The following is a 12,548-nucleotide window of genomic DNA, read 5'->3' as shown; positions in this document are numbered from 1 at the left end:
CCATGTTCCTCCAGGGGATCTTCCCACCCAGGGACTGAACCTGCATCTCCTGAGGCTCCTGCACTGCAGGCAGATTCCTTACCACTGAACCTCTAGGGAAGCTCATTCTGTTACTTTAACAGAAACCAAAATGGCAGCGGCTTAAGGAAGATCAGAGGCGGTTTCCCATTCTTGTGAAGTTTGAGCTCGTGATTGACCAGACCCTGGCCCATGCCATTGCCCAGGGACCCAGACTCCTGTTGCTCTGCCATCTGCAAAAACACAGTCCTTTTCCAGACTCAAAGCTGGCTCACCACCTCATCCATGTCCCAGTCAGTGGGAAAGGAGAAAGGGGGCTGGGGGACATATGCTTTCCTTTTCAAGGCTCATTGGGAAACTGCACTCATCACTCCCCCTTCTGCTGGCCAGAATTTCATACACATGACCTTGCTAGCTGCAAGGGAGTCAGGGAAACATGGCTCATATTTTCAGAGGCCATGATTGCGGAGATTTTGCTGCAATTAACAAGGCAGTCACGGATACTGGGGAATTACTGACAATCTATTATAGAAGGAATGTGATTTTAGAAATATAGTGATATTAAATCCCCCTTTCACCCCTTATGATAGACAAAAACCCCAATTATACTCATACAATAAAGAAAATAAGGAACATGTGATTAGAAAAATCAGCTCATCAGGGAGGCTCTGTCCAGTTTTGACTGGTCCTGGGGTCAGGACGACCGCTTCATCTCAGGAAGGTATGCACTGGGTCGCTCTACAGCCAGTTGGTTCTCAATGACGTAACACGCCCTGCAGCTCTCCAGAATCCGGGCCTGGAAGTACGCCTTGTCCTGCTCCTGCCAAGTGTCAGACTCAATGTACACGTTGTATGGGTCATGGGAGTGCTCCAGTTTCTTGGAGCGGATGTAACTCAGCATGATGCCCAGGGTGAAGAAGCCAAAAAAGCCGAGGACCATGAGGATGTAGAGCGCTGCCAGCTTGCCGTCCTCGTGGCCTGGGAACCTGCGGGCCAGCCCAGACGTGTTGCCGCCCTGTTGAACTGTCCCCTGCCATAACTTGGTCAGCACAGGTGTCACGGCCGTGGCGTTAGACAGGATCATCCTGAGAGTCAAGGTTTCACTCCCGGAGGGTGAACTTCCCAGGAAAACTGTCTTAAAGAAAAGTGCAACCTGAAATCACAAAATATGGACTGGCTCCAAACCCACCCCCTGCCACCACCACCACATGCACACTGCACAGAGTTTTTAAAAATCCCAGTGACGGGGTACCCTAACCACACTTGTCTGTTATGGGTTGTGCCACCTGGGATCTGCACAGTGCCCTCTCTTGATTGGTCAAACGATTAATTGATTCACGTTTATTTCTATTCACCATTTCCAGCCCCTGCCACCACAGCAGAAAGAGTTCCTTGAATGCACATATCACAGGGCGTGATAGGTGTATCTTTTAGTTTACGTGCTGTGGACCAAACTGTGTCCCCCTCAATTCATATGTTCAAGCCGCAACCCCTAACGTGGCTGGAGGTGGGGTCTTTGGGAGCTAATTAAGGTTGTGCGTGTATGCTCAGTGGCTCAGTTGTGTCTGACTCTTTGCAACCCCAGGGACTACAGCTGCCAGGCACTTCTGTCCATGGAATTTTCCAGGCAAGAATACTGGAGCGGGTTGCCATTTCCCACTCCAGAGGATTGTCCCAACCCAGGGGTCAAATTTGCGTCTCCTGGGTTTCTTGCATTGGCAGGTGGAATCTTCACCACTGAGCCACCTAGGTATGGTCCTGAAGGTAAGGCCCTAATCTGACAAGGCAGTGGCCTTATAAAGAAGAGAAAGAGAGACTATTGGCCTGGGTTCCTGTCTGGCACTGTGACTTTTCCAAACTTCCCAGGTGATCCTACTTAGTAGCCCTGACCGAGAACCCTAACCCTTAGGAAACTGACCAATCAATGCATTGTGCTCCCTGAATACCTGGAAGAACTTTATAAGAAGAGAAACAGCAATTTCATAGCATAATTTTCTAATCCTATTTGTTTTTCGGATTTTCTTTTTCAGTCTTGTGCATCCATCATACAACCTGAACAGGAGTTTTGGAGAAAAATTCCTAAGTCATCACCGTGACCTCAGCTGCCCCCATCTGAACTCACGCTGGCATCTCTGCTGAGCCTGTCGGAACTTGATGGCAAACCAGAAAAGCCAAATGAACTAACTGCCTTTCAAATAAAAATGCTGTCATTTTTAACAAAAAGTCTCTTCTGACTTTACACTTTTATCGTATTGCTTTTGCTAAATGCCTTCTGTGCCCCCAAGGCTTGCCTGCTGAGTCACATGGTGTGTTTGCATAATGAGTCACAAGATGAGTTTGGCAACATCCTCTAATAATCAGCACAGTACAAATGACACAGAACCTAATCTGCACGACAGCTGGGGGCTTATGGCCCATTCCCTAAGTTCACATCCATTATCATGCCAAAGCACTGCCTGGTGGCCACAGTTAAGACTGTCGGACTCCAGTGGATCTGGAGACCAGCTGATTCAACGACCTTAACTTTATAGAAAACTGGGCTGAATAGACATGAGCTGACTTGCTCGAGGTCATATCTCCTATCAAAAATGCATCTGTAAACTTTTAATCTTTTAGCCATGTACTCACATTTTATTAGCGCAGAAAAGGGAGTTCTCCGGATCTTGCAGAGAGAAGGTGGATCTGTTTTTGCTCAAAGAAACTGAGAAGCCAGTCACTGTATCAGATAAAACTGGGTCTACCCAAGTGGGGAGTGGCTTCTGATCTAAATAGGCAACAGAAGAACCCTCTCCTGGACCAGGGAGAACCACAGCTTTTTGTATCTCGCTCAGGGAATATGGGGCTGGAGGAGGCAGAAGCAGCAGGAATCAGGAAGGTCCAACTCCAAACACAACCAGCTTGATACTCAGCTTGTGCTGAACATTTTCAAACTGGCCATATTGGGCCCAGAAAGAGGGGAGGGTTGGTTCCAGAAGTTTCTGCTTCTGCCTGGGTTTGAGACCTATCATAGGGTCTCACTGCCCCTAATCAAGGTTTGTTGTTCAGTTGCTAAGTCATGTCTAACTCTTTGAGACCCCATGGACTGCAGCATGTCAGCCTTCCCTGCCCATCACCATCTCCTGAAGTTTGCTCAAAGTCATGTCCATCGTGTCAGTGATGCCATCCAACATCTCATCCTCTGTCACCCCCTTCTCCTGCCTTCAATCTTTCCCAGCCTCAGGGTCTTTCCCAATGAGTCGGCTCTTCTCAGCAGGTGGCCAAAGTATTGGAGCTTCAGTTTCAGCATCAGTCCTTCCAGTGAATATTTAGGGTTGATTTCCTTTAGGATGAACTGGTTGGATCTCCTTGCTGTCCAGTCAAGGTTAGTGCAATTTTTTTTTTTTCCCCAAAGCTTAGTCCCAGGGCTTCTGGTCCACTGAGACTCACTCAGGATTCATGACTGTGGGCTGCTGGGATGAGCTGAACAGTTGCAAATGGAAACCAAGCAGGCCTCCAGCACTGCCCCCCGTACCCGGGGGAAGTGGGGGCAGCAAGTGATGTCACTGTATTCCCGGCACAAGCCTCACCTTCTGCATTTTTCCCTGGAGTTCCGGCTCTGTCACATATCAGCACTGATAACAGGCCTTTAGAGCAGTTTTCCCAGCACTGCATCTCTCACTCTTTCCTACGCGTTTACTGAAAGGGCTTTTGTGGCTGACTCCAAGCTCTCTGCTGAAAGGGCCAGATTCTGGGGTGGAGTCCAGGAAGGAGGAAGGTCAGGGATACAAATTCCAGCCCTGGCTCAGTTCTAGTGAAACCAGGAGGCTCCTGGGGACCTTAGTGGACTTATCTAGGTGGGATGGGGGTGACATTCCTGTCACGCTTGACAGCATTACCTAAGCCTTTCCTCGAAAGAGCAACCAGTTTTGAAATCAACATTCTTTGCTTCAGGAAGCAGAACTAAGGACAAACAATTACGGATAAGCTTCATTTGGGTGAACAGGATCTTACTGAGTCAAGAATTTGGTGAGGAAATTTCCAACTGTTTTCATCTTTATCACAACAGTATGTCCAAAGAGATCAAACCAGTCCATCCTAAAGGAAATCAACTCTGCATATTCATTGGAAGGACTGATGCTGAAGCTGAGGCTCTAATACTCTCGCCACCTGATGCGAAGAGCTGACTCATTGGAAAAGACCCTGATGCTGGGAAAGATTGAGGCCATGAGGAGAAGAGAGTGGCAAAGGATTAGATGGTTAGATGGTATCACCAACTCAATGGACATGAATTTGAGCAAATTCCAGGAGATAGTGAAGGACAGAGAAACCTGGCATGCTGGAGTCTATAGGGGTCGCAAAGAGTCAGACATGACCGGGTGACTGAACACCGAATGTCCAAATTGCCTCTTGGCAGCAAAGAAGCCAACGGGGGCTCAGACCCTTCCAGGCAGTCAGCTGGCTTTGTTTTGGGCTATTTACCTCCTTCCCTCTCACAGTCTCAAACTATCAGGATGAAACCTGTACAGAGGCACGACATCCGACTGCCCTCAAAGATTGGAAAAGGACTCCGTGCTGGCTCTTGAGTCTGGTCATAGGACCAAGAGCTTCTCAGACCTCTCTGTGGGTTACAGAGAGGAACTCTGAGGTGTGAAGGGTGGAGATGGGAACCAGGGAGCTGATGAGAGGGACCGGGTCAAACTCTGCATGTGTAAAGGACGAGCCTTTTGGCATGGAGAATGGAAGGGCATTCTCTGGGAGGACACCTGAAGTCGCAGAGAAGGAAGAATCTCACCTGCAGCAAATTAAATGAACTCGGGGAGCCCCAGTTTCCTCATCTGAAAAGTGAGGTTAATGGGATTCCCCCTGACTGTACTACCGGGTTTAAGGGAGGCATGGAACGAGCCCACAGGTTACCTGTCTTTTACTTTTGCTGGTGTCTCTGCAAAAGAGGCGAGCCCCCCGTGTTTGATTGTCAAAATTCCATGGGTCCACCATAGCACATGTCTATGCCAACCAGTGAGGCCCCTTTAAGAAGTCCCCTCCCCTATTTTGGGCCGTTATAGTGCCCTGTCTCTACTGCCCAGATTCTAAGTTGTGTTGCAATCCTTTGTAGACATTTCTGTGCATTTCCAGGGGGCTCAGTAAGGTCAGAGACTGTCTTGTCCACCTTGACCTCACTCACACCTCCAGAATGATTCAGTAAGGGTTTGCTGAATTAAATAGGAAAGTGCAATCAACTGCGACATGAATGTGAGGAGCAAATAACCAATAAAGTAGAATTCACACTGGAAAGAGCTTAATGGGTAACCAAATGAAAACCTCTTTCAATGTAGTCTGTTTTAATGTAATAAAATTTAAATTATTTTTATGTATAGTTAATTAGTATTATTTATGTATTAAACTTTATGTTAATATAGTTGTATATTATATTATATAGCATGAATTATATATAATATTAATATAGTTATATATATATATATATGCAACTCTTCTTTTCCTAAAAAGGTTTAAGACCATCAGTAATTGTCAATAATACAGCAAAACTTCCACTCCGCCCTTCCATTTCCCGTAACTCTTATCTTGCTCTGCCTTTTCCCATAGTACTTCTCAACTGCACCCAGTATAGTTTTCTTGATTCTTGTGTTCATTGTTTATTGTTTGGCCTCCCTATCTTTGGAGGGCTTTGGAGGGCAAGGATCTTTGCCTGTCTTGTTCCCATGTACTCCAAAGACTAGAATGATGTCTGGCATATGGCAGGAACAGAGTAAATACTCACAGATGCAGCCATGCATGCATGAATACTTGGGTAAGTGTCACATTCAACTCCCAGAAAGCCCAAAACACACAGAAACTGTCTCACCAGCTCTGCCTTCAGAGACTTGAGATGACAAGAGCGAGTTCCTTGGAGGTCTTCACGGTGTGCTTTATTTTCAAAACAATCCGCTTCCTCAGAACCTATCAAAAGCCAGAGATAACCTGAATATTCTGGAAACCAAGGTTGACTTCCTCAGACCCAACCTCAGCTCATCTCTGATGGGCAGCATGAAACAGACCAGAGCAAGCCAAAGGGTTTTGCACCCTGGTTAGAAGCCCATAGATCAGAGTCCGCTGCATCTGCTGGCCATTTACTGATCACATGATTTAAAGCAGTGGCCAACCACAGCAAAGTTCCCCATCACCCTGACCACAAGTAACAGCTGTAGTTATTGACGAGCCCTTCCTTTATGGAGCTGGAAGCTCCTTCTTAACCTGAAAGGGGACTCAAACGGTCAGTTCAGGTACAGCAGTCTAAAAAAATCAGGGGTGGAGCTTGGGAGTGATGGGGATCAGGTGGGTGGGTTAGCACCTGATAGCCTGCGCACATAACAGGTGATTGGTACCAGGTCAACTTTCTTCTAAAAGTTCCAGACTTCCCACACTTAAAATCAAGATCAGATATCAGTAATGTTTTCCGTGTCCCATGCCTTTTCCCTGGGGACATGCCAAAGCCCAAGAACTTTTCTAGTCCCCCAAAAGGAAAAAGTCCCCTTTGAGGCCGGTGTGTATGCGTCTTGCCTGATCTGGAGGTCTCTGAACCCAAGCGAGGGCTAAGATTGTGGGCGGTTTTAGTTTTCTTTGGATGCCTTTAAGTATTTCCCCAACCTTCTACAGGAACGACTATCATTTAATAATAACGGGGCCCTGAGATGATTTTTCTCTGCATAAGTTCTAGAAGTGAAGAGGACAGAGAGGAAGAAGGCGTGAGCCCGGGGGTCGCGGTGCCCCCTGCCTGAGGTCACCAGCAGCGGCCCAGAGGGGCTGAGACCCTGTGCCTGGACTCTCCCCTCAGGGTCGCCCGATTTAGGGCATCGCGCTCCGCGAGGCGAGAAGCCGGGAAGCAGGAGCCCTTGACTTACCGGGTCTGAGGCTCGGAGCGAGCCGGGTGCCTGCCTAGCCGGGTCCGCGCAGGCCGAGCGCAGGGCACCGAAAACCGCGCGGCAGGCAGCGCGCTCGCCCGGGGAGCGCGCGGCGGGGCGGGCGGGGCCTTCGGAGCCACAGGGCGCCCCGCCCCATCCCCGCGCGTCCCGGCCGGAACCGCGGCCCCCGGGCCACTTCGGTCCAGCCCCGGGGTCAGCCCGATCCTCCGCACCCTGTGTTTAGCCCCAGCAAATGCTCTGGCACTCGGAGTAGGCGCAGAGCCCGCCGAGAGTTTGTATTAGAACTGCCAGCCAGCAGGACTGCCCGACAGCTAGACCTTCCTGGGAGTGGGGAGTGGGGGGTGGAGTTGGCAAACAAGAAGCCAGAGTGGCCAAGAGAAGTCAGTCCCGGAGACCCCCTACTCTCGGCCAGACACTCACTAAACTCCTTTGCAAACAGCTCCAAACAATCACTTCAAGGACGCTTTTCAAAACCCCAGCTGACCCTTGCTAACTGTGCCCAGTCAGTCAGTTCAGTCACTCCGCCGTGTCTGACTCTTTGCGACCCCATGGACTGCAGCACAGTAAGCCTCCGTGTCCATCACAAACTCCCCGGGGCCTACTCAAACTCATGTCCATCGAGTCGGTGATGCCATCTAACCATCTCATCCACTGTCGTCCCCTTTTCCTTCTGCCTTCAATCTTTCCCAGCATCAGGGTCTTTTCCAAGGAGTCAGCTCTTCGCATCAGGTGGTCAAAGGATTGGAGTTTCACCTTCAGCATCAGTCCTTCCAGTGAATATTCAGGACTGATTTCCTTTGGGATGGACTGGCTGGATCTCCTTGTAGTCCAAGGGACTCTCAAGAGTCTTCTCCAACACCACAGTTCCAAAGCATCAGTTGAAACACACTAGTGGCCATGTACCTATTCAGCAAGCTTTTATTGAGCACCTACTGACCAGGTGTCCTGTCCTGAGTTCAGGGTGCAGCTGTGGACCAAACAGGAGAGGGACATTGTAGGAGGGTGCACAGGTGTGACTGGAGCCACTCATGCCTTGGCAGCCCAGACCCAGCCCGCCCCTGTTCCTGAGGTGATGGGGAACAGACTTTGGGGCCATCAGGGGCAAAAACTAAGCCATGGTCCCAGTAACCTCCAGGCAAATCTCCCAGCAGCTGCCCATTAGCCTGGAGGCGGTGGGGGAGACCAGCTTGAGAGGGGCAGTTCCTAAATGACAGTCCTTTGAAAGCACTAGGGAACAAGGTCCAGGCTTGCAGTCTGCAAGCAGGAAGCAGAGAAATTAGATTCTTGACCTAGAGATACAAGACATTTTCTCCTGTGCCTAAAGCCTTCAAGGATGCCAGTCACTTCTTGAGTCTCCACCTGGGAATTCTCTTGGGGAAGACCCCGCTGAAGGCTCTGGTAAGCGGTCCAAGGGTGTGGCACCTTAGGACACAGCCCAGTGGGTACAAGTGAAGCTGGCACTACCCTGCGCCATGGTTTCTAGTCTAAACTCATACAGCCACTCTGGAAAGTCCTCGAGGGTCCATGGCCTTGATGTGCACTTATACTGTGTGAAATCTATTCCATGGTGGGAATCTGAATTGTAGAATAGCTTTATGCTTAGAAAAGTTCTTTGCAGTTTTACTTTAAATAACTAGAATCTAAGTGTCTCAAAATAGAAAAGTGGTTGCATTATGGTAGGTATTTTAGAATGTTATCCTATACACTGGAATATTGTATGTGGTCATTAGTATAATGCTTACAAATAGCTGGTAACAACGTGGGGGACAATGTTTACAAATAGTTTGTACTGTTAAGTGAAAAATGCAAACCCTAAATGGTACATTGAGCCCATCTTTGCATGAAATGTTCTTTTGGTATCTCCAGTTTTCTTAAAGAAATCTCTAGTCTTTCCCATTCTATTGTTTTCCTTTATTTCTTTGCATTGTTCATTTAAGAAGATTTTCTTATTTCTCCTTGATATTTCAGTTGGGTATATCTCTCTCTTTTTTCTTTGCCTTTCACTTCTCTTCCTAGCTGTTTGTAAGGTCTCATCAAAAATCCATTTTGCCTTCTTGCATTTCTTTTTCTTTGAATGCTTTTGGTCACCACCTCCTGTACAATGTTACAAACCTCAGTCCATAGCTCTTCAGGCACTCTGTCTACCAGATATAGTCCCTTGAATCTATTCATCACCTCCATGGTATAACCATAAGGGATTTGATTTAGGTTGTACCTGAATGGTCTAGTGGTTTCCCCTACTTTCTTTGCATTATTTCAAAAGACTGTAAGAAAGCATACCACAATCTTAATATTATCTGCTACTGATGGCTTCCATTGGATTCATTTTCATATTTATACCATTCTGTTTTCCTTTCCTTTTTTTGCATCAACTATATTCTTTAATATTTAGGAAAAATACATAAACTATATCCGAAAATTCCCTAGATTCTACTCCCTCAAGGTCATGCTGTATGTATGTAGTATTTTTTTTTTTTTGCTTACCTTTTCACAAAGAACTCCACACCAAGAAGGAAAAAAATAGATCATTAAAGCAAAACTCTTTGTCCTCTTGAACTTTGCTCCCCTTTTCAGTAATAACCTGTGGACCAGGTGAGCATGCATGGATGGAGCACCCCAGAACATCTGCAGAGACCCCTCCCTGTCAGGGGTTGGGGCAATGTCTCAACCTTTGACAGTATTATCAGCAAAAAAGTAATTCCTCACACGTGGGATGGAATCAGAGAGAGAGATAAGAACATCCCCACTGATTAGGACCCTGTGCTTGCTTCCATTGCAGGGGGCCCAGGTTCAATCCCAGGGGGAGGATCTAAGATCCTGCATGCCGAGGGGCATGGGAAAAATAATATTGCCATTCACAGAATACCTTTTTGAAGACATTTCCAACCATACAAATATGGAGTCTGCACAGTAGCTGGGTGACTGGTGAGTCCTCTCCGCTGCACAGTAGGCTCCACTCTGTGTGAGGGCAAGCACAGAGTTCTAATGAACGCTGACGTCCTTATTTCTCACTCCGGTTCTCTCCATCCCACCTGTGATGAATCATTTTATTGCTGGTGGTACTGTTGCTATCATTTCCTGTTTGTAATGATAAAACATGATTACGGATGAGAAAGAGTGTCTATTGTTGCCTTTGGCGAACTTGAAGTGGCTTCTTTTCTTTCCTTCTTCTTTTACTCTTTCATGTTTGCCTCTTCCCATTTAACAGGTATGATTGGCCTTTAACAATCTTAACAACAGAGCTGCAGAGTCCGTGAGTCATTTCCTTATTTTTTCTCTTCTCTGGCTCTTCCACCTTTTCCCTTCTCCTTGGTCTCAGGAAGAAGGTCTACAGACTTGAGCCTTGCTCCTTTCGGTGGATTTATCCCTCTTCTTCCTGCATTCCACCTCAATGCGGAGGACATCCGAGGCCAGAGCTCCGGCCACTTCTCATTCTTTCTGAGAGAGATCACAAATTTCAGCTCACAGCTTGGAGAGCATGGTCATGCTCCCAACCCTTTCCACACGCTGCCACCCTCACCAGAGAGGACCGTCTTCGTCGGAACCCACCCTGGACGCACACATGGAGCCTGCCGTCATGCAGACAGCTCTGCTCCCCCTGGCTGCAGTCCTGTGGGTGTCCAGATGCCCCGGCATTAACCTGGGGACATTCCCTCCCCTGAGGTCCCCTTCCTTCTTGCTTTTTGACCCATTCCCCAGGGCTGCTACTATCCCCAGGTGCAGCTCTCACTTCTCAATAAGAATGCCTGGAAAGCCAGCAACTTTTCTAGAGCAGCTGCAGGGCATAAGCTAGGTGCTGCATTGTGCTGAAATTGTAATACTTCCTCCCCCCAAGAAGGACAAGGAGGAGGAGGAGGACATTGAAGTCCCTGTCCTGCCTCTGGTGACAGGTGGGAAGATGCAGAATGGTGGACGAGAGCCTGGAGATGCCATCTGGGACCTGACACTGTCCCCGCCAGTGCTGCTCCCGCCGTGTCAGCATCCCTCACCGATGAATTGAACCTGTTCATGTCTTCTCTGCTGGCCACTAGGTGCTCACATCTTATCTGTCTCTCTTCCTTTAGCCAACATCTCGCATCTGATTCATATGGTCACAGGAGGCCAGCTTCAGTTTCCCCCTGGGGTTCCTCTTCGGGAGTCCTTCCCATAAGATGCATCTTTCCCAATGGCAGCATTTTCCTAACACCCTCTCAAAGGCTGCTCCTGGTCCAAAAAGAAACCATCCCCAGCCTGCTCGGGGCCGGCTATAGGCCATTTCAGCTCCCTGACTTCATTTCCAACCTCTCTGCTCCTCTGAGCTCCCGGAGCAGCAGATGCAGCCCCTCTGTGCACAGCCCATATTTTCCCCTGCCCCACACCCTTCCTCAGGTTTGGCCCACTGCTTCCAGCTTCCCAAACTACAGGTCGATGATCATCCTCCAACTGGGGTTCAGGACTTGGTCAAATCCCAGATCTTCTGCAAAAGTCTTAGAAGAGGGAATGCAGGCCAGTTCAAGCCTCCAGGCAGAGGGTCTGTTTGATTGCTTTAATTCTGAATTGTTTTTTTAGATTAAAAAAATTGAGAGCTCGTATGCTAAATATCCAGACGTTTGGCTTCTCTCATCAAACCCAATGGATCTAGAAACTTCATGCCCGTATTTATCAGAACCGCAAGTGACAGGAGTTAATGGCACAGCCCCTTTCCAGAAAAATGCAAACTCTGTGTTCTCCCTGAGGCTTCCTTGGTGGCTCAGACAGTAAAGAATCCGCCTGCAATGCAGGAGACCCGGGTTCGATCCCTGAGTCGGGAAGATCCACTGGAGAAGAGAATGGCTACTCACTCCAGTATTCTTGCCTGGAGAATTCCATGGGGTCTCAAGGAGTCAGACATGGACTGACTAACACTTTCACTAATAAGGACACTTAGTAGGCCTGCCTGCTTCCAGGACATTATGGAATGTCCTGCCTGGTTTTGTGGGTATTCAGTTTGTCCCTTCCAGAACAAAGTTTCTGCAAAAGACTTTTCTCTGGCTGTTCCTTGGAAAAGACCCTGATGCTGGGAAAGACTGAAGGTGGGAGGAGAAGGGGATGACAGAGGATGAGCTGGTTGGATGGCCTCATCAATGTGATGGACATGAGTTTGAGTATACTCCGGGAGTTGGTGATGGACAGGGAGGCCTGGTGTGCTGCAGTCCAGAGGGTCGCAGAGTCGGACACAACTGAGTAACTGAACTGAACTGAACTGAACTGATGTATATGTTCTGTTCATCCTTTCAGAGCAATGGTTCTTGAATTTTCAGGATTCTTTTGGGAATCTGAGAAAAGCTATGACTCTCCCCACCCCTTACCCCAAAGGCACACGTGGGCAGCATTTCACCCGGACCCCTGATATGCTGGGTGATTCATGGCTGTTACATTAGGATTTAGAGCAGGGACTGCCTCTCCCATAAAACAAATTCAGTTCTATAGCATTAATGCTATGGGGCGCTACTGTGACTGGTTCCACTGAATGTTACCTGATGGGTGGATGGCAAGATCGTCCATTAAAATACTCACTAAGCTGCAGCTGTCTAGGTCCTGGGAGCACCTGCGCTAGTTTTTGTCACCCTTGAGTCATCCAAACAAGACGACACGTCTGGCTACAGACCCACGAAT

At 48.2% G+C, this 12,548-nt stretch overlaps 1 protein-coding gene across 4 annotated transcripts; it reads right to left on the bottom strand.

Moving 5' to 3' along the window:
- KCNE1 (potassium voltage-gated channel subfamily E regulatory subunit 1) lies at window positions 520-7,000 on the bottom strand. 4 transcript variants are annotated; one of them, XM_018056133.1, is made up of 3 exons: window positions 6,894-7,000; window positions 5,858-5,952; window positions 520-1,153 (listed from the first exon to the last, which is right to left on the bottom strand). In XM_018056133.1, the coding sequence occupies exon 3, from the start codon at window positions 1,100-1,102 to the stop codon at window positions 713-715; it is 390 nt and encodes a 129-aa protein (XP_017911622.1). In that variant the 5' UTR covers window positions 1,103-1,153; window positions 5,858-5,952; window positions 6,894-7,000; the 3' UTR covers window positions 520-712. The 4 variants fall into 4 exon arrangements, with proteins under 4 accessions (XP_017911622.1, XP_005674716.1, XP_005674715.1 ...); XM_005674659.3 differs by lacking the exon at window positions 6,894-7,000 and having other exon boundaries at window positions 520-1,171; window positions 5,858-6,256; XM_005674658.3 differs by lacking the exon at window positions 6,894-7,000 and having other exon boundaries at window positions 520-1,149; window positions 5,858-6,256.

This window comes from Capra hircus, chromosome 1, assembly GCF_001704415.2.
Source record: "Capra hircus breed San Clemente chromosome 1, ASM170441v1, whole genome shotgun sequence".
Taxonomy (NCBI): domain Eukaryota; kingdom Metazoa; phylum Chordata; class Mammalia; order Artiodactyla; family Bovidae; genus Capra; species Capra hircus.
Note: the sequence above shows the minus strand (reverse complement) of the source record. Positions and strands in the feature narration are given on the sequence as shown.